This window comes from Botryllus schlosseri, chromosome 8 (assembly GCF_051294905.1).
Source record: "Botryllus schlosseri isolate E-star chromosome 8, Bs_hap1, whole genome shotgun sequence".
In the NCBI taxonomy this organism is placed as follows: Eukaryota; Metazoa; Chordata; class Ascidiacea; order Stolidobranchia; family Styelidae; genus Botryllus; species Botryllus schlosseri.
Genome location: NC_137243.1, coordinates 26,722,503 through 26,749,886, shown reverse-complemented (window position 1 = coordinate 26,749,886; position 27,384 = coordinate 26,722,503). Strand labels below are relative to the sequence as shown.

The 27,384-nt window shown below is 41.1% G+C and overlaps 2 protein-coding genes and 4 long non-coding RNA genes across 6 annotated transcripts in view; 3 read left to right on the top strand and 3 right to left on the bottom strand.

The window, feature by feature from the left end:
• The window catches only part of LOC145445481 (uncharacterized), a 97,444-nt gene extending 96,327 nt beyond the window's left edge, over window positions 1-1,117 (top strand). The window contains exon 2 of the long non-coding RNA XR_013917048.1: window positions 556-1,117. This is a non-coding gene — a long non-coding RNA (uncharacterized LOC145445481). The remainder of the gene's footprint in view (window positions 1-555) is intronic.
• Window positions 1,118-5,205: 4,088 nt separating this feature from the next.
• On the bottom strand, window positions 5,206-8,798 carry LOC145445071 (uncharacterized). Its single transcript, XR_013916872.1, has 3 exons — window positions 8,349-8,798; window positions 5,686-5,742; window positions 5,206-5,618 (listed from the first exon to the last, which is right to left on the bottom strand). It is a non-coding gene; the product is annotated as an uncharacterized LOC145445071 (long non-coding RNA).
• Window positions 5,766-7,267, top strand: LOC145445073 (uncharacterized). The gene is made up of 2 exons (XR_013916875.1): window positions 5,766-6,413; window positions 7,036-7,267. It is a non-coding gene; the product is annotated as an uncharacterized LOC145445073 (long non-coding RNA).
• LOC145445072 (uncharacterized) lies at window positions 7,216-7,975 on the bottom strand. Its single transcript, XR_013916874.1, has 2 exons — window positions 7,566-7,975; window positions 7,216-7,399 (listed from the first exon to the last, which is right to left on the bottom strand). It is a non-coding gene; the product is annotated as an uncharacterized LOC145445072 (long non-coding RNA).
• A 1,064-nt stretch (window positions 8,799-9,862) lies between the features above and the next one.
• Window positions 9,863-15,074, bottom strand: LOC145445081 (uncharacterized). Its single transcript, XM_080323172.1, has one exon. It carries the CDS (start codon window positions 14,808-14,810, stop codon window positions 10,044-10,046), a length of 4,767 nt encoding a protein of 1,588 aa, XP_080179298.1. The 5' UTR covers window positions 14,811-15,074; the 3' UTR covers window positions 9,863-10,043.
• A 377-nt stretch (window positions 15,075-15,451) lies between these two features.
• Window positions 15,452-26,896, top strand: LOC145443999 (very long chain fatty acid elongase 4-like). Its single transcript, XM_080321900.1, has 6 exons — window positions 15,452-16,033; window positions 16,098-17,144; window positions 19,057-19,219; window positions 22,991-23,162; window positions 24,986-25,113; window positions 25,169-26,896. The coding sequence occupies exons 2-6, from the start codon at window positions 16,972-16,974 to the stop codon at window positions 25,370-25,372; spliced, it is 840 nt and encodes a 279-aa protein (XP_080178026.1). The 5' UTR covers window positions 15,452-16,033; window positions 16,098-16,971; the 3' UTR covers window positions 25,373-26,896.
• Window positions 26,897-27,384: the final 488 nt, after the last annotated feature.

Sequence of the window (27,384 nt, the reverse complement as noted above, 5' to 3'; positions counted from 1 at the left end):
GTACAGCGTCAGCTTTCGATTGATACCCGATTCATCAAATTTAATGCTCGGCAAGTCGGTCAAAAATCACCGTCAAATTGCCTGTAGCCAAATGGAAACTGTGACGTGTTACAATTTCATTGAACCGTGCAATTTGCTTGTGTCGACACCATATAGGACACTATGGTACCACCACAATAGAAACTATAACAATCATCACATACACCCCTAATAGGCCATTTGCAGGACTTCGATCACGTGACTAGATACGCATAGCAACCACAAATTGGTTAGCAAGCTACTTTCTCGTGCACCTGCTTCAGTGCTAAATATCGCATACTGTACTGTTGAGTTCTGGTTGTAAACGTTTCAGAAATTTGTTGTGGAAGTCATCAGAGATTCACCTATGCTAGACGTCAGTCCTGTACAAAGCATTTCGAATGACATCGTCAGAATTACGCAGAAATCCCTCGGTAACGTAGTCGTATCACGGTACTCAACTCTGATCATATGTACATAAATTCTGGCATTTGAAGTAGAGCGATTGGTTTATATTCTGTTAAGAGTAATTTTTAGTTCAAGTAGTACTATATGTCTGATGTGGAGCCTGATTTTGGATGGAAGATATGACTGCGGAAGCAGCTGGGACCCGCAAGGATCAGGATATACTGTCTGCTCTGCTGTCGTGCTGACATAAATCAATGTTGCTGAACACATCGGAAGTATCTTTTGGGAAAACCTGACATCAAGACTAAACAAAGCAGTGCACTTCATTGTTGCCTTGTACAATGCTGATTTTATTAGCACTACTTGATTGACTACGTGATATTTAATGCAGCATTAAGTTAGGTGTTGATAGTAGGCTATACTATAGCCTACTATAGTTGTATTGTATAGTGGTCGTTGGCAATCATCGCAGTATTTTGATGATTGACATCGTTTGCAATATATTTAGGATACCGCTATTTGTAAGCCTGAAGAGACAATTGATCAATTGCTGTCAGTATGTTGATGTGTTAGGAATTCATGCAACATGCTACATACCATATATATATTAAACATCCTATGCTATTGTATGGCTTCTCAGTTACACAATTCAAAATATTCAGACCTCTATACCTATATTATATATACCTAGGTTATTGATCATTCTGTCATGCTGCTAAGTGTCACTACCTGAAGAAAAATGATCATCAGCTCCAGCTGATGATGCAACAAACTGTCTGGATTATTTGATTGATTGCCTGGATTGGATTACTTTACTGTTTGGCACATTGCAAATATCTTGAGTTTCAAGACATGGTTTTACCACATGTATACGAATTAATGATCTGATGGATTATTGGAAGAGAGCCGAACATAGGCAACTAAGAAATTGATGATGCCCTCGTAAAAAATTCAGCCTGGAGCCAATTATGATCACCACATAAAATTTGGTCATGCGGTAAAAGGCAGTGTGGTTTCATGCCGACAGAAATGTCAGCAGATGATCTGACCACTGACTAACTGTCCTGAACTTCTTTCCCGATGCTGATGTCTGCTTTGAAAATAATATTTCATTTGCGTACAGCAGTGGTTCCCAACCTGTGGTACGTACCACTAGTGGTACGCGAAGGTCTTCCAGGTGGTACGCGAGCAGATTCTGTTTTTTTTTCGATCGAAGGGAGTTATTAGTTCAGGTGAGGTTGATTTTGAGTGTTTTGAAGCCGTCGTCTCCCGCTATTCCCCAGCTGCTAATTTTCCCTTATACGTGCGAGTGCGAGCAAGGATTTTTATCTCTGATGACTATCAAGTCGAAGAAACGAAACCGACTTGTTGCGCCCATACATGACTTCCAATGCGCTGTAAGCAAACGTATGCCACGCATCGACAAGCTAGTGGAAAATAAACAAATGCAGCCATCGCATTAAATAAATTGTCTTTTGTTGTGTGTTGTTATTTCATTACGCTGTTCTTCTTGTGACTGGTGGTGAAAAAAAATTCCGTACATCCCATCAACCCTGGGGTGTCAAACTCAAATTGCATCGCGGGCCGGATCGAAGTTATAAAATTGCTCGCGGGCCGGACCAGTCAACGGAATCCAAAATGTTGCCTCGTGCCATTGCTTCTCGCTGGAATACTTTATTATCAAGCATATATAGATAATACACGGATCGCATGGGTTTCATTCTAGCGAGTCGCAACACCATTATTTGCGAGCAATGCGAAAATACGATGTTTGTCCGGTTGAACACAGTTAAGAACCGCTAAAACAATGGCATTACTGGCGATACAAGTAGACATATTTAAGTGTTCCCTTTGCTTCAGTCCAGGGGTGGCCAACCTGCGGCTGCAAGAGGGAATTTGTGTGGCCGTAGGCACGCAATTCAATTAGTATGTGTTGGCGGCTGTCGACATGCAATTCGAATTTACGAATTGACTCCCGATTTCTTGAAAGATTTTAATTAATCTTGAAATTTTCTTCGCGCTGCGCGCGATTCAATGCGATTACATTTCTCAATTTTACTATAGTAGCACCCTTTGCAATCAGAGCCCCACTATACAGATGCGAACATTAGTGGGAAATGATACGCCTAACATGGATATATCAGCTCGGAATCGTGTGATCCTCACTATACTAACAATCCTGATGGGAGTTCAATAAATAACAGCATGATACAAAGTGACTAATACCAATTGGCCCACCCGAAGATGCATCATAATTTACACCTTGCTTTAAATTTTCGAAAACACCCCCAACTCTATACCAGTGAATCTGATCACACGGGATGAGAAAGGATAAATGTTTGAGGGTAATATGTAAAACTACTAATATCAATGACAAAATTCATTGGTGAATCTAAATTTTTTCGCGCTTTGCGCGACTATGAGGACTTCCCTCCTTAACATTACCAGTGACCAGACTGACCCCTCGCGATTTTGTGCGCATAGTAAGCCTATCATTAAATAGATTAGTCCGGAGTTCACCGGAAATGGTCATAGACACTTTAACCTGGGTATTTGGCGTCCATCAGCTCGTTCATTACGACTATGCCCTGGAATGCGGCCGTAGGCTACACGAGTAGTCGAAATGCGGCCGTGAATGGCAAAAAGGTTGGCCACCCCTGCTTTAGTCATAATCTGGCGTTAGCCCTGCGTATGCGTTGTGATGAATACAAGATATTATTCCACTCTCAACGCGGACGTTGTAATTTGGTTTATTACTGTGGATGTGATCGATAATATAATCTTTTTTCAATGTACTCAGAATTGCTATGCGGGCCGGATAAAATCGTCTGGATGGCCGGATCCGGCCCACGGGCCGTATATTTGACATCCCTGGCCTAGTTCAATAGAATTTGTTTTAATACACCTCGCATAGGTCAAATACGTGAGTATGACGTCTTAAATGGTGGAAACGAGCGTAACTTATATAGGTGGTACGCGAGCACTGCATAAAACCTCAAAATGGTACGTGGGTGGAAAAAGGTTGAGAACCACTGGCGTACAGCAAGATAAGCGCTCTTCCGTAGATGCCAAGAATCTGTCTAGACAAGTGGCTATGGAGGCAGAGGAAAAGACATGGGCATAAAGTGTCGGCAGTTATTGAACTTGATAAGGTTGACATGCATTCTTCAACTATTTTTTATGTTCTGGGTATCGAATGCAAAACAAAAATTAATAAATAGCACTTCTTTCCAAGTATATTTGTAAATTCAATGAATCAAAGAATATCATTTGTTCAGAATATTACGAAGTCAATGCAATAGAAACAATGTTCGTCGTCTTTAGAGGATGTTTCTGAGTTGGTTGAACCAATATACAGAGGGGGCAGCAGCGAAGTACTATTTTACCTGAGTATACTCGCGTCATTATGAGTTTAGGCTACTCCCACTTCTACTTGACACTTTTTAGGCAGTACCTTCTTGTCAGACTTGAGATCTTATCAACAGGAAAGTAGCTTTGGGGCATGATTGACTCCCCTTCAAGCGTGAGGTTGTCATAACGGCTGGACATAATAGCCCCGCAGTACCACGGTAACTAAATCAATTTTAGAAAATATCACCTATTTGTAGTGCCATTACTCTTTTGCGTTGATCAAGAAGACGCACCGTGCAATGTTAACAGATGTCACCTGGCATAAATTTCTAAAACTAAACAACCCTCAACCAAATCTACTTCATGTAACGAATTTCTTGACTACTTTTCAGAAATTCATTTCTACTTCCACTTGAAGTACTTTTAACCTGTCTTGGAAGTAATTAGTTATACTTGTACTGGAGTATAAATTACGGAGTTACTTCTCCTTCTACTCGGTTCCCAATAATGACTACGTTGACCACCTCTGGGTATAGGATGACCGATCTTGTCACTGCGGTGGAGCTGCTCTAAGATTTATTTGATAGTTACTTCTCTTAGTTCCCTAAATAGCGCACATGTGAAATCAACTATTTGTCAAAATCGCATGTGATTTTCCAAATCCACTTCCATCGCAGTTGCGAAGAAGTGTTAATAAAATAGCATTGTATAAGGCAACAATGAAGTGCACTGATTTGTTTAGTCTTGATGTCAGGTTCTCCCAAAAGATAGTTCCGATGTGTTCAGCGACATTGTTTTATGTCAGCACGATAGCAGAGCAGACAGTATATCCTGATCCTTGCGGGTCCCAGCTCCTTCAGTCATATCTTCCATCCAAAATCAGGCTCCACAACAGACATATAGTACTACTTGAACTAACAAATACTCTTACCAGAATATAAACCAATCGCTCTACTTCAAATGCCAGAATGTAGGTAGGCTACATATGATCAGAGTTGAGTATCGTAATACGACTACGTTACCGAGGGATTTCTGCGTAATTCTGACGATGTCATTCGAAAGGTTGCCAGTGAACTCGGCACCTGGTGAACTCGGCACCTTGATAACTCGGCACTTGGTGAACTCGGCACTTGATGAACTCGGGACTTCGTTTGACCGTAGATGCTGTGCGATCTCTATTGTTTCAAGTTTATGACAATACAATGCTCCCCATGACACCAATAAATGTTTCCCATGAACACATCGAAACTTATGAAGGCCAAAATATTCAGTTTTTGCCTTCAAAGAAACGGATATTATAAATTAAATATCGCCCTTTAACTATATTTTTTTAACAGGATGTTTCCCTAATGTCACCCTTCGACCTGCTCCTGACCAGCTACCTGTGACAAAATCACACCTTCCTATAAGTAATCAGCTAATACAAAATCAGTATTGTTGTGTTGTATTGAACTTATAAAATCTCTAATAAACCTAACAGCTGAACTTATCAATAACTAATCAACTAATAAATAAAATATGTGTGCCGTTAACTCTTGAAAAGAGGCACCCGAAAAGTCTTCGAGTTCAATAAATATTATTTTACAATGGATATTGTATTGAAAGCTATAAATAAAATACATATATTTTGCACGATTCTTGCATCTCCAAAGAATTGAGGCATGTTTTTTTTCATCTTCCTGGTGTAAGAACGATCGACTTTAGTCGTCAAACAGCATATCTCATCCTCTTTGCGATACACCCTCCAATATTTTATTAGTTTACTCGTCCGAGCATGACATTTCAGAGTTGACCTGAGCAGCGGACACATCGGATACCGACGACTCAATGAGATCATCTTCCTGCAAACAAAATTATAAGTTAAAATCTGATCACTCATATCGAATTAATTAGCACTATTCGACTTACCTGGTTGTTAAGATCGGCTACCGGTAGCGGACCCACTTCAATATCAACGGCATCTTCCTGCAAACATAATTTAGTTAAAGGTCAACTGCATCTTCAAAATGACTTCACCTTATTTCGTACATTATGTGGTTAGGAATATGAATAAATAATGAAAATTGAAATTACCTGATAGTTTTCAAGTAATTTGAATTACAAATCGAAATTCCGGAAAACGGAAACGAAATCACCCAGCCGTGAAATGACGTCAAGTAGTTGACACAACAAAAGTCCTTGTTATTTCTGTTGGCTGTTAGGTGGGATTATTGCTTAGATTTGCTGTGGATTTGGGTCTTTGAGTGGGATCATGAAAGCTGTGAAGGAGATAATTCATAGAGTCAGATGTTATGTCGCGTATGGTTGGTCCAATACGCAATATGCCGTGCCTACAATGCATTGACATCGCTGCCAAAACCCATCCATATACCGACAGGCGACCGGACGCCATTAAGACCAAAAGTGCGGACTTACAGACAACCAAAGGCAGAGTCATTTTCAAATGCGAATCACTAACAAGTATCTTGCTTCAATGAAGTATCCGAGATACGCAACACGCAAGAAAACTGACTACTGAACACGGGCAACTCTTGCCGACGTACTACTACTGTTCAGACTTTATTTCCACGCACCAGTGAAATTGTGGTAATGTCAGAGGAACGCACTTCTAAAGCTATACAAAGTGTCCGAAATCGGTAAGTGAAAATGTACTGTGTCAGCTATAGTTTTGTAAGAGTGTAACTAACCGCTTATAGTAGTATTGACTGTGGTATGGTAGTCATCGAAGTAGGCTATTAATATTGTTTACACTCACGTGCATGTGCAAATAACTGAAATATGTATGCCTTGAAAAACTTGTAAGTAGAAGTGTACGTAGTCTGAAATAAAAACACTTGAAAATCAATTAAGAAAAAAATATCTATAAATGCATTAGTTACTATAAAGGGAGTTCATAACCTGCTGACTTCATGACGTATAATGGTTATATATCGCTGACCTCCTATTAATGGAAGAGTTGCTATTACTTTTGAAAATACACTTCTTTTTGTGTACGGTACATGTGCGGTCATGTAATCATATTAGTTACTTTAGTTATTGAATGAGGAGTGTCAGATATCTGTGACTGAACCTATCAATATTGACCGCTCAGTAAAAGATGAAAACTTATCACTATCATCATAATAGTCGTAAAGTTAGGTAGGATGCAGTTGGCAATCCTTCATTTTTATGATACTTCCGAACAGCATTTGGTATAGGTCTACTGCCTTCGATTCGACTTTGTTATAAAACTCAGTGATATTTTTACTCCTGCTCTAGATTCCTGCAATGATGAAGTTGACGCATTCATTAAAGCAAGACCAGAAACGGCCGAGTCAACCAAGTCTATTGTGATGATTCATCCTCATTCGACAAACGGCATCGTCAAAATTAGTTGAAAGAAGCTATTGCTGGACACAAAACTCTATATTTCTCTCCCTGACACAGTAGTACTGTTGATGGATTGGTTATGTTGCATTTATTATTTTCAATACAACTATTCCTTCACGAAGCATTGTAAAATTGAAATCCTTTGAAAGTACTGGATTTGATCGGATGCGCAGACAGGATTTTTCGTTGGCTTTTGTTGCAGAATCCCAGTGGCCAGCAAACAAAATTTCCGTGTACAGTTTTTCTCAGCTTCCTGAAAAGCGTAATTGTTGTGTTACTGACGGGTAATTATTTGGCACCCGACTCAACATTTCATGTGAATGAGACTCATTCGCTCATGCATCAAACTGGATATTATAATTATATGACAATATTCCTGTTGATATCTATAGCGAGACAATCTCCAATACATAGCCTACTCTTGATTGAAATCCTGATAATGCTGTGATGCACTAATAATTCATTCGTTGCTCGAGGGACCTGTTTGCAGCACTTCAACTCTCCCCTGATAGTTTGCATAAGTTGGCAACCTCCATCCTCTCAACTGTAATTGATAATACCAAGATTAATAACTGGAAGGAGGTTCTCCACCAAATTACACATACCGGTGTATTTCATTTGGTCTAGACAAGCGGCTTAAGCTGAACAAGCTAGGCTGATCATACTATATATCACTAACATCCTTAGGTTATAGTCATCAATAATCATACTCAAACGACCCCTCGTTTTCGGAGCAGAAAGAAGTTCCACTGATATGGGATCGAGCACATCAACACTTGAAACGTGTCCTCGTTTCAACATTACTTTCGTAAGTGAGAGGAAAAAGCATACTTACATTCGACACCTGAGTACTCGGACTCGCCTGGTGAATCCATTACAAGCGAAACCTCCGCCATAACTAACTAAAATAAGCGCCCTGCTACTGCAAGACCGCCAACCCTATAGCATACATCTGCAGCGGCCAGAAGAGATGTCAACTACATGACGTCACAATGAACATTCCGCTTTTTCTGTAAACATACCAATATTGGGACTTTCGGTCCAAATTACGGCAATTTCCGATTAGTTTGAAATACGGAAAGTCGGTCATTTCGGTATGAAAAAAAATTCTGAACATGATTCCGCAAAGTTGTCTATGAAGATGCAGTTGACCTTTAAGATCTGATAGCTCACATCGAATTAATTAGCAATATTCGACTTACCTGGTTGTAAAGATCGACTACCAGTAGCGGCCCCACTTCAATCTCAACGCATATGTCCAATTGTCCATGTCCATCGATTATATCAATCATTCCCTCTATCCGTCAAATTAGCAATACATGTACCGAGCAGACCAACACCGACATACGGCATTGTTGCGTCACAATACAAGCGCCGATTTCACCAGGTGCCGAGTTAAAGGTGCCGAGTTCACCAGGTGCCGAGTTCACTGGCAACCATTCGAAATGCTTCGTAGAGGACTGACGTCTAGCATAGGTGAATCTCTGATGACTTCCACAACAGATTTCTGAAACGTTTACAACCAGAAATCAACAGTACAGTATGCGATATTTAGCACTGAAGCAGGTGCGCGAGAAAGTAGCTTGCTAACCAATTTGTGGTTGCTATGCGTATCTAGTCACGTGATCGAAGTCCTGCAAAAGCCCTAATGGGTGGGCTGTCACATGTGAACCTCATAAATTTAGAGGTTCACGTTCACAAACGAACCTTAGTAGGTTCTGCACTGTGAACTTTTTCATACATTACAATTTTCACTTCATTATACCATCATTGCATTTTAACTTCTCACCACTTTATGCACGGCGCTGGCAGAATAAAAAATGAACATCGAACGGGCATGCAGCTTGCCAATCTCATATATTTTACTTGCTTTCTTACAAAAGTTTTCTCGAAATATCCAGCTTTCCGTTTGTGAATATTTATTTTTGTGCGAATATTTATACTTAGTGACTCTCAGCTGTGAGCTTGACCCGCAATCACACAACACCAAGAGCGAAATACACGACATGTAGGAAGTCAGCGAATGATGCTTATTCAACTAATCAATGAAATTCATATCGTTGTCTGATGTAAAAAATCGATCAGGCGTACCTGGCCAATCTTGATTTCATAGTTTATATTGTATGATAAAAACCATGTCCGTGCGATTGCGGTGTTGGCTACTGCTGCATAACTTGCAAACGGGGCAATATCAGTAGGAAGTACAGAAACCCGTTTTAAATTCTTCTCAATATCAACGTAGCCATACTCAGACGCCGAATACATTTTTCGGTCTGGCGTAGACCGTCGAGGCGTATAGCTGATATTCCCTTGCAAGTCCTCGTCGAAACTGCTTGCAAAGAGACGGAAGATAATGATTTTATGGGATTATTATATCCTTTGATCGCTCCAGTTGATACATTTGGCGACGTTTAAAACGTCAATATGTACTCCAGCATTGTGGCATTTTGTGGCCCTAGTCGTCGCTAGGTATCGTGTACTTGCCAGAGGTGGTCAGTAACGAAGTACTTCTACTTGTTGAAGTACTTGAAGTAGATTTTGCGTACTCGCACTACTTATTAAGTAGTTATGATTTTAGACTACTTCTACTTCTACTTGACAGTTTTCAGTTTTTTAGGGAAATAAGACAGGCGTAGAATACCTACTTACTTACTTGTGAACCACCACTTCTACGCCAGTATAGAGCCTGTATTCCCTATAGGCACCAAGAACGATGTCGGCTTACGACAGAAGTTTATTGCAGCAAAAGAGAACCCAACACCGCGAGCAACCGTTATATAAAGTAATTATGTGATGACACCAATCAATCGCAATCAGCGGACAATCAATTAACAGGAGCCAACATTCGGCTCCGTTTAAACACAACACAAAACAATATTGGCGCAACGTTTTCTCCTTCATTTGTCTATGACATAATCTTTATGCCAGACAGGAGGTTTTCTTACTCTCAGAGACCGACGAGGTCGTATTGGTGGACTCTCCGATGGGAGGTCAGGTAGGCGTTGTTGCGAGTCTGGTTCGGAGACAGGATCTACCGGATATTGCCGTTCGTGGGGAGTTGCTTCCAAGCGCCCTTCGTCGGAGATCGACGCATTGTCGAGAATCTCGGGCTCATGCTCGATAGATTCGCACTCCGAATCAGAGTAATTCAAAGTTCGATCTATTGGTCCAATTTCGTTTGGTACCAAGAAACAGTCATTTTGACGCACGCGATAAGTCCCATACGAAAGTCGTTTGCCTCCAAATCGAGATATGTTACACCACTCGCCTTCGGTTGACAATACCAAATATCGGTCCCTGCTTCGGTGCTTTTTCTTATCGTTGTATAGGTACACGATATCTCCAACGCCGACAGGAACCGATTTCCTCATTTCTCGTTTAGAGGCCTTCGCAACTTCACTTGCCGGATGATTAGCGGCCCTACGTTCCTGTTGATTCTTTATCAGCTCTTCATCATCGATGGGGAGAGAGGAATTGGTGAACTGATCTCTCTGAAGCAGGATCTCCCTTGCCGAGACGCCATTTCCGCGGATACGGTTGTTGAGGTTACAAGTGGCGATTTGAAGTTGTAGAGGAGTCACTTTACCTCCATGATAGCCCGATCCCTGAAGCTTCAGTATCTCGCTTGAGAGTTCTTGAACTGCTCTTTCGGCGACGGGATTTTTATTAACGTTCATGACCCTTCCCGTTTCCACAGCCATGCCGTAGGTAGAGAGGAGCGAGTCGTTCTTCAGCGCTGAAAACGATGTAGCTCCATCGGTCCTGATGACCGAGTTCGGGCTGTTCAGTGGACGCAGGTCTAGACACAAGATTACGAGTGCGCTACGTAGAGTCTCCGCTCTTTCGTCTGTAATGATAATAGATTTGGTAAAAGAAGACACTGTTTCGCGCACCACGAGAATGCATTGTTTTTCACGCTTCAGGACATCGGCAGCAAACCTTTCTCCAATCGCACAGGGTGGCGGACACGTTGACTGAGGGGTCAAAGCAGGAGTAATGTCTCTCAGGGACAAACATGTGTGACAACGTTCGTTCACTTCCGTCACGGCGCGATGAAGGTCTAGCGCGAAAAAATATCTGGAGACCACTTGCTTTAACTGGTTGATCGAAGGATGATCGAGTTTTAGGTGAAGCGCCATCAGCACTCCCGCAAGTACCTTTCTCGGGATGACGATCCTTTCTTTGACCGGAGATAGCGGTGTACGAACCTGTACGACCAATAAACCGTCATTGGAAATGGTTACTTCCCTGAGATACCTTTTCACATCTTTTGCATTCGCATCCTTTTTCGAGGGCCGAGTGCCTTGTTTCAGGTGCGCATGTGTTCGTCTCAGATTGCTGCACTCCGACTGTATATTGTACCACGGATGTCTGTTGGTGTACGGCAGTTTCACCTTGTTACGAACGATATCGTCTACGTCGATGTGACTGACGACTGGTTCTAACTTGGTTTCTTCCACATATCTGCAAATTTGACAGGACTTTTCCCTGCATTCGTGAGCGTTCCTGCTTGAAAAATCAGATAGTTGGTTAAGCGAGCCAGGTAAATGTTTCACGAAACATCGATACTGGCATGCTGTCGCTAGAAAAGAGTATACCCTGGCTGAAGTGGAGAACTCGCCGCGTCGTAGCTTCTCGACTGCTTGCACACATGGCTTGCTGTCAGTTAGGATACCTACTGCGTGTTTGGATTGTAGCACGTATGGCCCAAAGTGCTTCAGTGCCGCAGCTATCCCCAGCGCCTCGAGTTCGCAAGGTATCCACGAATATTGATGACCTTTAAGCCTAGCGCTAAAGAAACCGGATAAATACTTTTTCCCGTTTCTGACCGAATACAACGTCGCGCCCAAGCCCTTCTCCTTTGGTGAAGCATCCGTAACTATCCATAGCTCATCATCGGGTGCCGGTAGCGAGATCGTTTCGTTTGTATTGAGGTGACGTTGAGCGGATTTGAATTGGCCTAGTAATGTCTCCGACCACTCCAGGATGTTTGACGAGTCTCTGCCGGCAACGGCATGATCCAACGGTGCTAGGAAAGAAGAACACTGCGGTATTACCTTGGAAAGTACCTTATACGCGCCTATGAACGAGCGCAGTCCCTTCACAGTCTTCGGTGGTTCGCAACTGCTTAGCGAGGAAATTCGATGCGAGCTTGCTCGAAGGTTTCCATTTTGCCACACCCATCCCAACAGCATCGTCTCTTTCGGACAAATCACGGTTTTGTCGGGAGATAAATGCAAACCGGAAGGTGCCAAGGCTTTCAAGAAGGATAACCAATTATCCAGTGCTTCTACTGGGTTGGTTCCGCCGCAGTACAAATCATCGGCGATTTTCACGATCTTTCCGTTCTGTAATAAATCTCCAACGATACGACTCATTAGTTCCTCTAAAGCCGTTTCGGACCCTGGCATGCCCATAGCGCAACGAGTGTATACGCGGGTTCCCTTGTATGGGGTAACGATGCCACAATATTTCATTGACGATTTTGACAATGGTATCTGGTAATACGCGCTAGTTAGGTCAGTCTTTATCAGATATTTCCAGCCAGCAATTTTTCGAATAGTCGATTCTACGTCGGGCATCAGCGAGGGCTGTGGCTTGCAATACTGTGCTACGTCGGAAAAGGCCGTAACTAGACGTGTACCCCCTCTGGGTTTATTCACGAGAAATGAAGGGTTTAGATACTCGACAGTTACACTCAACTCCTCCGGTTTACGAAGAACACCTTGGGACTCGAGCAGATCACATTTCTGCTGCAATTCCAAGAGGCGGTTTCTAGAATACTGAGGGACTCTCCCTTTACGCTGCGGTGGGGATGTAGGGCCCATATTCACGACTGCCTCAAAATTTCCGTGAGACCCATTGTAAAGACCAATCGATTTTTTAAAGACGCCAGCGTGTTGTTTTATCGATTCGGAGAACCGCTTGCGGATATCATCGTCTAAAATACCATCAGGGTCAATCGAGACGCAAGGTACAGTACCTCTTAGTTGGTAGTCGAGCGTGTCGGATAGAGTGTCCGGGAGAAGGGTCTCCGGGGCCTTGGGGGCGTCCCCCAAGGGTACTATTCTCGACACGTGACCATGTTTGGAGACATTAATGGGAAGGTCAGTGTCGTTGACAAGACATAGTTTACCATCCTCAACGTCCGCAACGTGGGTTCTCGGCCACCTGTATTCTTGGGAGGTGATCCTGTGCGACGAAACCGGCTCTACAATAAGCGACGAACTTGTATTTACCTGTAGTTCGAGGTTGTCGCCGGGCCATATAGTCTTAGTGCACTTCGTTCGCAGAACTTGTGTCTTACGGACTGTTGGTAGTGATTCGATATCCAGGCACTTCACCCTCTCGTCGCCCAAAGTAACCTCGTTTCGGCTTGGCCGTATGCCAACGTCATTTTGAACGAAAAATGGCATCCCAGCCAGGGCGTCAGAACCTAGCTTTCGCACAACCAGGGCGGGGAACGCAAGTTTATGTTTTCCTAACCTGAATGTCGTCGAGATCTCTCCAACAACTGGTAAACGAGTTTCTCCGTCTGCTTGCAAGGCCTGGTGAGATGTTTTGACAATAGGAATCTTAAAACGATTAGCTGTCGACTCTCGAATAAGATTTGCAGTAGCGCCGGAATCCAAAGTCAAGTTGATGCATAGCGAGTTGCGGTACACCTGTAGGAATGGAGAACATTTTATGGATACACGGCTGACAGGGTGCATACAGTCTACTGTGTCAATATGGTCGGTATTTTCGATCGGCTTTTCTCCGTCGTTAACAACGAGCGAGTGCGAGTTGATGAATCGCCTATCGTCGTTAGGCAAGAATGGGCACTGGCTGAGATAGTGTCCTGTAACCCGACGCTTTGCGGCTTTGCACAACGGGCACACCTTGCTGCGTTGTCGTCTGTCCTGACCCGCAGTTTTTGATGGAGCTTGGTAAGAACGCATAAAGCGTGTTTCGCTTGCAGCATTCACTTCGTCCATCAGGGAACTTAGCGCCTGGGATATTTCTGGTTTAATTGAGGCAAGAGTGCGGCTACGTAGCTCTGTGCCGTAACGCTGCTTCACGTGTCTCGGTAAATCTCTATGCAGGGTCTGTAGCCACATAACGACGATAAGATTTTCGACGGTGGCAGAGGTTTCCTCGTCTTCTGTCACGTCGGTCCCATGATGGCTGATGTTGTCGCCAGCTTTCAACAGGTTGTCGTCTATGAATGATGTTATACGTTGGAACAAATCCTCGGGTTTCTCATCTGGCTCGAGTTGAATTTCTGCGAAATCCAAGAAATGGGCTCCTGTTCGCTGGAACCCGAAGTGAGACCTGATAGTTTGCCAAATCGACTCCATAGAAGTGCTCTTCTGAATAAACATGTTTCTGGAGATGATCGGGCAGTAATTTGCTACTTGACCAAGCATGAGTTCCAACAATTGCACTTTTTGATGGGCCGTTTTTCTTCGGTCCTCCGGAACATTTCCGTCGTCGTCGGTGAAGCCACGTGTAGCATCGGCTTTCGTGTAGCGTTGCCACGTTGCGTTATCGGCGAGGAATGGTGCAAAGTTAGCGTCCATGCTCAAGCAGTATTTGAGATTGCTCTTCCAGCTTTCAAACGATGTGATCGTCTCCGATTTTGTTAGACACCACTGCTTCGGTGCACGCGCCGAGGCTGACATTTTCGTTTCCTTGGTGAGAGTTTCGATTCCTTGACCGCTGCCACCACGCCAGTATAGAGCCTGTATTCCCTATAGGCACCAAGAACGATGTCGGCTTACGACAGAAGTTTATTGCAGCAAAAGAGAACCCAACACCGCGAGCAACCGTTATATAAAGTAATTATGTGATGACACCAATCAATCGCAATCAGCGGACAATCAATTAACAGGAGCCAACATTCGGCTCCGTTTAAACACAACACAAAACAATATTGGCGCTACTTCTACTTGAGTAGCGAGGGTGACTACTTTGACCACCTGTGGTACTTGCACATGTAGTCAATTGTATGTACAATTTGTACATTAATGTAGGCCATCACTTTACTGAAATGGAGGGTTGAAATTAGCAACATGACGTCACGTGACGCCGTGAGGTTCACTTTTGCGTTCACACAGAGCCTTTCAAAAAGGTTTGTATTCACAAGAGCCTGATCCTTTCAGAGGTCCACATTATCCCTACGCTGAACAGCAATATCTGTCAAAATTCATGAACTGCATGATAGAAAAAGTACGTTTTCCGAGTCCGGTGTTGCCGTATCCTTGACAATAACGTTCTCGGTTACGGTCCAGTGTTTTGGTATGGGATATGGATTGAGGATTTCAGGCTTGTAATGTTTGCCTAGTGTTTCGCAGACGGTTTCCGATGTACCGCTCCCAGTTTAACAGGGCTTCATTTTCACCCAGTATCGCTTTTCAGCCAGGTCAGATAGCGATGTGCGACTTTCATCGAACATTTCATTGACGAAATTGGTCCTCCTCGAAGTAAGTTCGAACCATAGTATTTGAAAATCCCAGCGTCCTTTATTCAGGAGATAATACAAAAAGACAAGCTGTTTAAATCCCTTTAGTGTGTCATTAACACTTGAAAAGTGCACCCGAAAAGTCATCGAGTTCAATAAATTTTCTACTAAGATGGATGTTGTATTGAAAAAATAAGACAAGCGACAATGGCGTCAAGCGACAATGTGGCATGTGACAGTGACGGGAGGAGGGATCGATATGTCAGGTCGTGGTCCGGTAAACTTGAGGGCTTCTTAGTATTGATTCAGTAGACATTGCTTGTATTTCGACTTGGATGTGGACATGCTCGACGACTGTTAGAAAGTCCGGCTGTCGAGATACTGTTCCTTTTGTTCCACAAACAAATCAGGTGGCCGCCATATTTGATATAGAGCGATGAGAGGGTCAGTTGTTTGTTGCACTGTTATACTTGTTACAGCATTCATTCAACTTCAATTTAACATTTAGGTGTATCGAACACATACAAAGAGCATGTGTTTCCGATGGTCGACGGACGTCTTCTCGTCTTGGTGCATGGCAAAGGCAAATATGAAAATCTAAGTTCTATTTATAGATTCTGTACTTTACAAGCTTGATAAAGCTCTATCAATATCAGAATACACAGAATAGTTTATGATGATTGTAATACATTGTGGAATGAGCATATAATAAATGATGTCTGTGTTTGTCAACAGTTAATTGCTTCATCGAAGAGTTTTCAGCAAGATACCGGTAAATCGGTAATGTAATAGTAATGGTTATGGTGATGCGTCCGGCTTCTTGATCGGTAGGTCGTGGGTTCGATTCCCGGCTGGGTCAGACCAAAGACTCGAAAAGTGGTATCCGCGGTTATCCTGCCAGGCGCTCAGCAATCACGGATAGCATGGAGGAGAAAAAATGGGGGTGCAGACTAGATGACCTTAACTACTCAGTTGTCGAAGCATCTTGATGGTGCAGGTGAAAAAGAATATCACATCTCTCTCTCTCTCTCATAACTGCGGGGACATGGAACTGTTGAGCTAAAGTTATACAACCTAGATTTCAATAGGCTTCTACATAATGTCAATATTAATTACTATCTAGCTGAATTCCAAACATTCACTCAAATAACTTCCAGCTTTAAGTCAGTGGCATGACGCCATGAAACTCGCGCATTGATACTCGAACCACAATCGTTGTACGATTAGCCTATACTGTATGCCACTGATCAAATCCATATTTTGTCTCCCCCTTGTGGAATACCGTGAGGTATCGTTTCGTTACTTCTTGAATCCATGTTTAAATACTTCTAATGTAATTGTTTTAGTACTAGTAGGCTATAGTATAATTTTGTAACAATAGCATGGCTGCAAAGGTCCTAGACCGTTTGAGTAGCTTTTACTCATGGGCGGAAACTATTGCCGACAAAAGAGTGGCAGACTGGTTTCTGATCTCAAGTCCAATACCGACACTGTGCACGGTGGCTTTGTATCTTTTGATTGTGTGCTTCGTTGGACCGCGATTTATGAAAAACAGGTGAGCATTGCTGTAAGCTAAGCAACAATAGATCTTCTCTGTGGGATGTGACCTGACTTGTAGAAACTATCAATCTGGTTAGCTGACGTTCAACTAACTCAGGGCTGCCATATGCCATATGTCCAACTAATTTTCTAGTGCCGTAATCTAACTTCTGATGATTTAAAAAGTGTCCTCTTTCCGGATCCCAAATTATGGTAACCCTAACTGACCACTGGTTTTTGGAGTAGTTCTATAGTTCTAGTTGTGGATTTTGAAAAGTGAGTAGTTCTAGTTGCACCTAAAAAAAATAGCTGTAGATCAACTAGAAAACAAATGTCGTCATTTGGTGTGAATCAAGTAGAAGTAGAAGTTACACTATTTCAGGTGGTTGTAGAAAATTGTGGGTCTGAATGTATTCAATTTTAAGGATAGATCCGGTAGGAGGTTTGCATACTTTTGACAGCTAATCTGTGGCGACTACTTTCCAAATTTCACGATGCATCTTTCCGCTCTCAAGTTAGGCCTACTTCCAATAGGTAGGCCTGCATTGCATTCTTCAAAATCTATATTCACCAGTGTCCGTGATGACTTTTTCATGCAGTTATTATGATTTTACTTATAAAATGGATGCAAAGTTATCCGAAAACAACCTTCTACTACTTTTAATTGTGTAGAAAGTAGGCTAAATACTTTGTTCAATCCGATTAGAAGTGGAAGTGGTGTGAAACAAAACCTACGTATGCATGTAGGCTGTCTAGTAAAAAATTGTTGTGTGCAAAATCCCATTTTCTTGTTGGGAACATTGAGGTTGACGCTCTAATTCATTCTTGATTCTTGCTCTGTTGATTCTGAGAACAGTAAGGCTTCATTCTATGAAGTCTAATCATGAACGGACCATTTCCGGTGTGTTGATGATTTGATGAAGGTGGATTTTAGACCAAATTTCCTCTATTGTGATGATGTTATGATACTTATCCGTTTAGCCTGGTACTATCATTAACGAGCTAATCCCTGAAACCCGCACTGCTGCGTTTTAGAAAAGCTAGACACACGAATGTGATGTGATAATGAGCAACCTAATTAAATGTGGATCAGTGAGCCAAAATTATGCCAGCCTATTACAAGGGCAGGGCACAATGATTTAAGTACTCAAATCTGAATTGAGTATTAATTCTAGTGACTCGAGTAGTGAGAGATTATTTTTCAAGTGCTGAAGTTATAGTCTCCTTGCAACTAGCAACTTGCAACTAAGAGTAAATTGATCCACAAGAATGATAGTTTTGATACTATTTTCCACTATGAAACGCTGTAAGCTACGGCACGTGGTATCGCTATCACAGCATACAAAACGTGTAGTACAGAGCTACCGGTACGCACATTAGTTGAACTGGTACATATATCTGGAAGTCAGTGATCCACTCGCAGCATTATCACAATGTGCAGTGAAATGGATATGGTCGAAAAACAGCAAATCATCTTTAACGGGATGCAGAACTGGCATTGTATTCTCTCTGATCGTGTAAAAAGGTACATATTTGAACTTCCCACATTGTACACACTGTCATGACGTCATAATGAGTGATACTAGTCTAGTTAGACTACTCAGCTCGAAGCCTAATACTTGATTCGATGCTGTATTGACATTTTCAATTTTTCATCAAACCCAATTTTTCATGTTATTATTATTTAGTTTATACTATTCTGAATTTAATAATCCCAACCAAATTTATAAAGAATATCTGTAGGCTAATTGTTGAATGCAGGGTGTGATGAGACCAGTTGACCCTACCCAGAGTCAAATCGCATTACACCCTGTCCTACACCGTCATATGTCAAAGTTATTGTCTTTACGGTTGGACGAATCAATAAATATTTCTCTCTCTCTCTCTCTTTGCCGATCATAACCCTCCGAATTGTTCTACTGTTTCAGAGCTCCATACGAATTTGGGATCTTCCTGAGCGCGTACAATTTCTTCCTCGTTGCACTGAACTATTACATAACGAAAGAACTGATATGGGCCAGTACTGCAGCGAAATACAACTACATCTGCACACCAGTCAAGCACGATTCCTATGATGTCAACGAAATGAGGGTACGAATCAAAGTCTATTTGAAATTTATGATACAATTTTCTACTAGCAAAAACGCAGGATTTAACAAAAAAAAATTAGTATTTTTAAATCTACAATTTAATAATATATATTGATATTGCAATGCACCCGAATAGTTTTGGCTGACACTTGTCAGGAGTAATCGTCATCAACTAGTAGAGAATTGGAACGAACATCGCATATCAACAATCGTATCACGAATATGATGTCACCAGCATGAAAGACCTTAATACTGTTGTGACTTGGGCTGGGCACAACGATTCAGAGATGGTGAAAGTAGTCATTGCTGGTACTCAAGTAGAAATAGAAGTATTTTCGTAAATTTCTGCGAAAGTAGAAGTAGCGATTTTCACATGAAAAGTAAATATTCTAGGCTTAGTTTTGCGTAGGAAACAGAAAACTGTCAAGTAGAAGTAGTCTACGACATAACCAGTTGAGGAAGTAGTGATAGTTGGCAAAATCTACTTGAAGCAGAAGTACTTCAGTACTGTCCACCTCTGCAAATGATTCGATTAACAAAATCCGAGTCCAGGGTTTGTATTGACCCGAGTCATATTTTCGAATGCGTAAAATGACTTGACTCGAGACTAGGACGGTCAAGACAGACATTTCATCGTAAATTCGAAGAATAATAAAGTCACCACATGATTGGTTTTTCGTCTATCAGTCCTGATACTTGAAAAATAGGGCCAGGACTGAGCAAAATGATGACAATATGAATGCGAGCCATTCTATATCACTCGAGCACAGTTGAAAAAGTGGGTTGAACTGGATTAAACTTGAAACTGAACACAATGACTTGGACTTGGACTGACACGTTGGTGAATTGTACTCGAGTCGAAACTATATAGCGAGGTTGACTTGTGACTTGGTTACAACCCTGCTAGTGTCAATTGTAGTGATTCGAGCCAAATACGGAGAGGCGCTTTTTTCTAGTGACGAAAATCTACATTTCATACGAATATCTTATCATCAAAAAATATTTTTCATACTTCATATCCACCGCTAAAATCTTGGTTCGCCGTGTCTCAGCCCAGAAAAACGTGTCCGGCGCAAAGATACAAATATTCATTTAACGATATTTCTGTCAAGTAGGCTTAGTAACCGACCATCACAATCACAATGGTCACAAGGCTCCATGTATTAATTATTCATGGTTCGGAAGGAACGGAAGAACAGTCTGTCGCAAACGCTAGCTTATTCATGTCCCCCTCTGACAGAGGTTTCCCTTCATTTAAACGAACAGCGATTGATGTATGGAACAAGAGATTCCAGCAAAAGAGATTCCAGCACATTTAAAAGGCTCCAATTAGCATTCATTCAAGGCAGAGATGTTGGATTATCTTTTGAGTAAATACTAGTCAAAGCTTGTACACTGTCCACTCTGAATATATAAATCTGCAACCTATTTATTTGCTCCTTGTGCACATCAATACATTGATTCTGTGTGACTGTGCTGGTGATGTCTTCCATATATTTTCTTAATATTGCTGCTCCATGAGTCCTATTGCATTTTGTACGACATGAAGATCGTCATGATCATATCACCAATACCGAAGCACTGTTTGTTTGTTGCATATTTATACTTTCATTTTGCCGTCATCGGTTGTCAAAATAAATCTCTCTCTCACTATATTGTATGGCTTATGATTGACAACAATTTCCTTGTGCCCCGCAAGAAAGGTACCCTACATATTTGAACTATTCAAGTCATTAATACTTGTTATGCCGTCATAACAGGTGATACTCGAATACTTGACTAGAAGCTGAACACTCAACTCGAAAACGAATCACCCAGGCACTCGATTTTGCCCTGCGCTAGTTGTACAACCCAGAGCATTCGAGGTCCTGATGTTAACTACGGAACAATATTTGGATATTAGTTGTGTGATATTAGTTTTAAGGTTTTTGTCTACTTGATGATGAGGTTGTTCAAAAATCACTTTTTTCAAATTTTATTGACTAGTTGATAAAATTGTTGAGTTGACTAAAAAAACGCCGCACAGCAAATTATGACTCAATACCGTATATAGTGGAAGCGAAGCTATTAGAGTTTGAAATTTTGATTTCATCAAATTTTGTGAGAGTAGTTAATCTAGAATTTGAAGTAATTCTATAATTAATAATAAAAGAGCTTCCCACCATAAAGACTATTTTTTCAAATTAAAATTTTCAAGCCCAATAAATTTGTTTCTGCGGGTTGGAAGAGAGCCAAATATAATGTAGAGCGTTTTTAGCTAACCTAACAACTTTATCAGCTAGCCTAACCAGTGAAATTGGAAAAATGTTATTTTTGAATAACACTGATAGGCAGGCCGTGTTATTTTTGGCACATGCCAAAACTGCCAAAAATAACTTATTTTTGGCATCTTTCAATTTTTATTTTTGGCAGTTTTGGCATCGTCCTCTAAATAGATAGTTGCAGCCTCGAATTAGTCACAAAAACGCTTTACTTGGGCTAGTTTGTCAAAAGACACCACAAAATGTGCAGCATCCACGTATAATCAGTGCCAACAAACAATAAGAAGAAGAAAATACCTAACGATTTCATAGGTTAATAATATCAAACGAAACCACAAAATGTGCAGTATCCATCGGAATCGGTGCCAATAAGCAAAAAAAAGAAAGAAAAGCCTAACAAACACGTTCAACAGCTGATTGTTACAGCTGTTGAATAGACTTAAATCGTTTGCACTATAACAGTGCTTCCAAACTCAGGTCAGCTAAGTTTCTCCTCAATTCATTTCTCGCCCAGAGAATCTGGGAAATATCGGCTTCAACAGTAGCCGTTGAGGGAAAGAATGTTGCCAGTCATCTACAAAAGGTTTTCAGAGCTTCAAAATCTTTGGAGGGCCGAACCGGCTTCCATGCATCATGAAAAGAGATCACTTCGCCAGTGCCATCGATCTCATCGCGGAAAGAATTTTCTTCCCGATCCTTTTCCAGGAGTTTCCTGTGTTGTCTCTCAACACATTCTATTTAGTAGCCCGACTATCATTTCGCCTTCAGTCTAGTGATATATTTTCGGAGGACTTTTGTCACTTCAGGTGGCTTTAATATTACCAACTCGCATGGAAGAGTCCTGGGAAGGTTAGCTTGTTTAAGAACATTGACGCAACAAGACTGTCTGGCAAAACGAGACTATGCAGCTCAGAAAAAGTCAGACAGTTTGTTGCGTCACAATGTTCAACTCGATCACGATGCAAAAATCGCGGTTGATTTTGGGGGTTACAGTGCCATGAGCAGAGTATAATTTATATTTTAATAATCAGTACTGCGGCAGCTTCTCATTGATACCCTTTTCATCAAATTTAACGCTCGACAAGTCGGTCAAAATGGTCGTAAAATTGCCTTCGGACAAATGGAAAGTATGACGTAAACCAAATGCAGTCAGCCGTTCAATCTCGCTGTGCCCACACCATTTAGGACACCATGCTTTCACCCCTAATGGGTGTGCTGGACCCAGATTAAGAAACCTGCCTTTCACAAACGCTCTTCTCGCTTGTAACGCGGTCCTGTTAACACAACACCATGAACGAAATACACTATTTGGCAGGCCGTGTTATTTTTGGCATATGCCAAAAATTGCTTATTTTTGGCATTTTCAAATTTTTATTTTTGGCAGTTTTGGCATCTGGCTCCTGAAATGCCAAAAATAACACGGCCTGCTGATAGGCCTACTTGTTTAGACAAAAGATTGAAAATAATTGCGATGGTCTGTGTCAAATACGATTCAATATGTAACATTACAGATTGCAAACGCTTTGTGGTGGTACTATTTCTCCAAGCTGATCGAGCTGATGGACACTATTTTCTTCATGCTGCGAAAGAGGTCAAGACAAATCACTCTGCTCCACGTTTATCATCATTCGACAATGCCCATCTTGTGGTGGATCGGGGTCAAATGGGTTCCAGGCGGACAATGTGAGTCAAATATCAATTCAAAACTTTTCGGTGTTGACTCAGGACCTTATCTGTCTCAGTATTTACTTGGTTTTTTAAAAAGCCAAATGCACGATCATTGATTTACAAATTATCAATGAAATTCTCACTGTTTGAGTCTTTAAGTCAGTGCTTTTTCATATGGACTATATGAAAAATGGATTTCTCATTTGTATGAGCAGTGAAAACCTTCACCACTTCCTTTGACTCCCACTTACCACTTTCAAACTGAGAGGGAAAGTAGGAAGTAGGTAATAAAATTGCCAATTCTCCCACTCGCTGTGACGAATAGAATAAATACATTTTGCTTATTGCGTTTGATAATACCGCTTCACCGGATGTTGTATCTAGCCCAGGGGTTCTCAAAGGGTGGGCCATGGCCCACTAGAAGGCCACAGGAGTAATTTGGTTGGGCCACAGAGCTATTTCGAAAATTGTAGAATTCGCGAAGGTTTGGATGCATGTTTTTTTGTTCATATTAAAAAAATATATTGATGTTATCGAATTATACGTATGCTACATGAAGCTTTTCATCCGACTCTGATGAGACTTATTGGCACGTATGGAGTCACGAATGTACAAGTCGAAATGGGAGGGGATACGGCGATTATATAATAACTGAAAGTTAATGCTGAAATATCCAAGTATTCCGGCAGGGCCATAATGGATTCAGGAGTTGGCACAGCACATTAATCTTCGGAGTCGGTCTAGAAATGTCCGGCCTTGAAATCATTATACATAATGTAAGAGTCACATGAATTGGTGATATTATTGGAATTAATGTTATCACATCGCAATTTCAAAGAGTACAAGACATATACTAGGTAGGCCTGTACATTTTACTAAGTAGCATATTCAAAAAATGTCTCCATCTTCTCTGTAGTATCCCATTCATCAAACAATTGTTTGAAGCGGGCCCAGAATGGGTATAGTATTCCCCACCAAAGTGGAATTGAACCCCCAATCACACAGTGAATGCGGGGATTGCATCATTGGGTTTCGCGACTTGAGTCGAACAGAGGATGTACACAAGAGTTATACGATATTGCAGGGCCGTAACTTTCGCACCCCTAACCCACAATTGGGAGAGCTCAAAGTTGCTAATAATAATTTCGTTGGTTGTCTGTTGGAGATTTATTTACCTTGAAATTTTTCGTCGCGCTTTGCGCGAATTCATGTTTCCTCAGATCGACATTTAAATATGAACAGTCATGAAAAAAATGCGTATATTTTTGAGAAATAGCCATATCGGCGGCGATTAGCCTACCACACATTGAAGTGCACCATGACTTTATAAGAGGTGGGCCACAGAACATTTTCAAACCTGAAAATGGGCCACAGACAAAAAATGGCTGAGAGCCCCTGATCTAGCCTATACCGTAGTTATACTGTATCAGATGTGTATGACTGTAAATTATTACATGAAAGTTATAACGGACCTTATACTTTTGTCACTGAACCTTTGCTAAAATAGTTAAGTAGCCCTGAACCCTGCTATATAATCTTATTTCTGATACTTTGGACCAGACCTGAGCATTGTGCGGCCTGATTTTGAGCGGCTCACGAAAGATTCCTCGAAATTTACACCATAAAATTCACTCCTTTCAATTAGAAATAAAGCTGCACGCCGCAGAATATAGTCTAAACTTTTGTCTTGCCTTGCCGACATATTTTCTGCTTCACAGCTGGCCTGCCGGGAAAAATAATTGCCCACCCCTGCTTTGGACATATTTATTGTTATGAAGATTTGGTGTGGATCAGGAATTGGCGACATGGCGTTTGTGATCAATCTTTTGCAATTTCAGCATTTTTCGGGGCCATGCTCAATTCCGGTATCCACGTCATCATGTACGCTTATTATGGATTGGCGGCGCTCGGACCGCAGGTCCAACGTTATTTGTGGTGGAAAAAATACATCACCATGCTACAATTAGTAAGTTTAACTTGAAAAAATGCAGTGACTTGAAGTAAATCTGCTTTCGTTTTAGGCTCAATTTTCGCTGGCTATCGCGCACACGGCAAGATCGATTTACTCCGGTTGCGATTTTCCGGATTGGATGCATTGGGCTATGATCGGATATTCCTTCTCTTTCATTATTCTGTTTAGCAACTTCTACGTGCAGACATACACAAAAAACAAAACAAAGAAAAGTGAATCTATCGCTCAAAAAAGCGGGAAAAAGATGAAATAATATTTTTCAGAGCATGTTTTTGACTACTCTTTGTAATGCTATTTTTGCACGAGTGCTATATTATTTTGATGTTCAATTGAATGATATATTCGTATTGAATTAAACCCGAGTGTTCTTTAGAATACTCTACTAGTTGCTGACAAGTGTCAGCCGAATATACTCGGGTTGTTTCAATATAAATATATTATTCAATTGTATATTGAAGTTCTGTGCCTCCAAGAAGTTTTTCAAATGTCTTATTTTGATACATCACTATTGTTTCTTCCTACTACCTATGGTATGGCCGAGTTGGCAGTGCACTGATTTATTTCAGATTTTGAGGTGTATATGAAAATACCTTTGACCTTTAGAGCAAAATTATCAACTCATGGCAATTTTTATAGTCGTCATACAATATTCTAATGGTACAAAGTTGAACTTATCGAACTGACTTATTCGATGTTAGCAGCTTTAATAGGCCCATTATAGTAGTTTGAATCTGTCCTATACTCCTGATTAATGCTTTTAATATCCTCAAATTTCAAAAGTATCAGAGTGTGGTAAAAATCCTGATTCACTTCAATTTTTAGGATATTACATCATGAGCCTGAATAGCGAGATTTTGTGTTTTTCGAAATATTCCTTTGAAGTCCCCAGTTTTAGATGTAGCTCTGCAGAAATTATTTGATCCAGGGAATAATGCCATTGTACTCAGAGTCGTATTAATGACTTACGGATAACTAGTAGTCTTCATGCTGTATGGGTTTGTTCACCACAAGCCAACCCACTCGGTTGCATGTTCATTTGCATACGCAACTCTTCAATGAATCACACGGATTCCGTATTTCATAGATTTATTGAGTCGTTCAAAATTATATGCAAGAAATTTTCAACTTATATTGCTGCATTTTGTTGGCACCGCAAGTGAGATGTGGATAGTCATAAGCACCCCATAAAGTGATATCTTGTTCAAGTGGGCAAAATCTATCAATGCCTTACTGTACCTTCAAATATAGCTAAATTTTCTAATTCTTTCAGATTTTGTATAAAAAGTCATTTGGCTTTCACACATAACTGGGCTTAAACGCGTTGTAGTTACTTTTAAACAGTTTGGCACAACACTTGCACCATTTTGATTTACGAACATTTGAAAGTATACCATGAACTCATCATAAAGCATTATAGATTGATTTCTAAATTTGTGTAAAATTGAGTGTTATATTTCATTAATTAATGGAGAAGCCTCCAACGTCTTAATTTCGGAATTGTGTATTGAAATATATTTAGCAAAGCGGCAGCTTAGAACCACTGATTTAGTCCATTTCCCAAACAATTATATGTCAATTGCTCTCCATGTTTCATGAACTCGAGAGGGCGATATTGAATGTTCAAATTTTATGCGTTTTTCTGGTTGAAATCACCGCTTAACTTTAAAACCTATGCTGAACAATGATCTTAGTTCGTGGGCAAATACCTTTTTGATCGAATGTAATCTGTAAATTTCTATGCACGTATGTGATCCAAATAAAGTTGATCGTTATTTTCTGTTTTTTGTCTATGAGTTAGTTCATTATTGATAATTTCATCAGGTCGAAACACAACAAGATTTCGATACCATGAAAAGATAGGAAGGTGGCGGGGGAGATAGCATAGTGGTGACGATAAGCGCCTACCAAGCAGGCGGATCCGGTTCGATTCCCGTCGGAGGTTCATTTAAGCTCCTCTTCCCCCGCTGTCGCCGTTCTTACAGCGACAAAAAAGACCCGAAAAAAAAGAAAGCACTCACAAGGAATGGAAAGAACTAGTAGAAAGGGCCGCGGCTTCAAAAAGATCAACATCGAAAAAGAACTGTGACATCGTGCCCGAGGTGGATGTTTGAGTAAAGGATCGCTACTGATGCGTGTCGTTCGACCTCCTCCTATCTGTTCGTTACATTGCATTGTGTCTTATCGTCTTGTACATTGTGTGTAGCTTGTCCAGATGAAAATTATAACCCATTGTATTGTGTAGTCTTTGAAATCAGACACCCACCT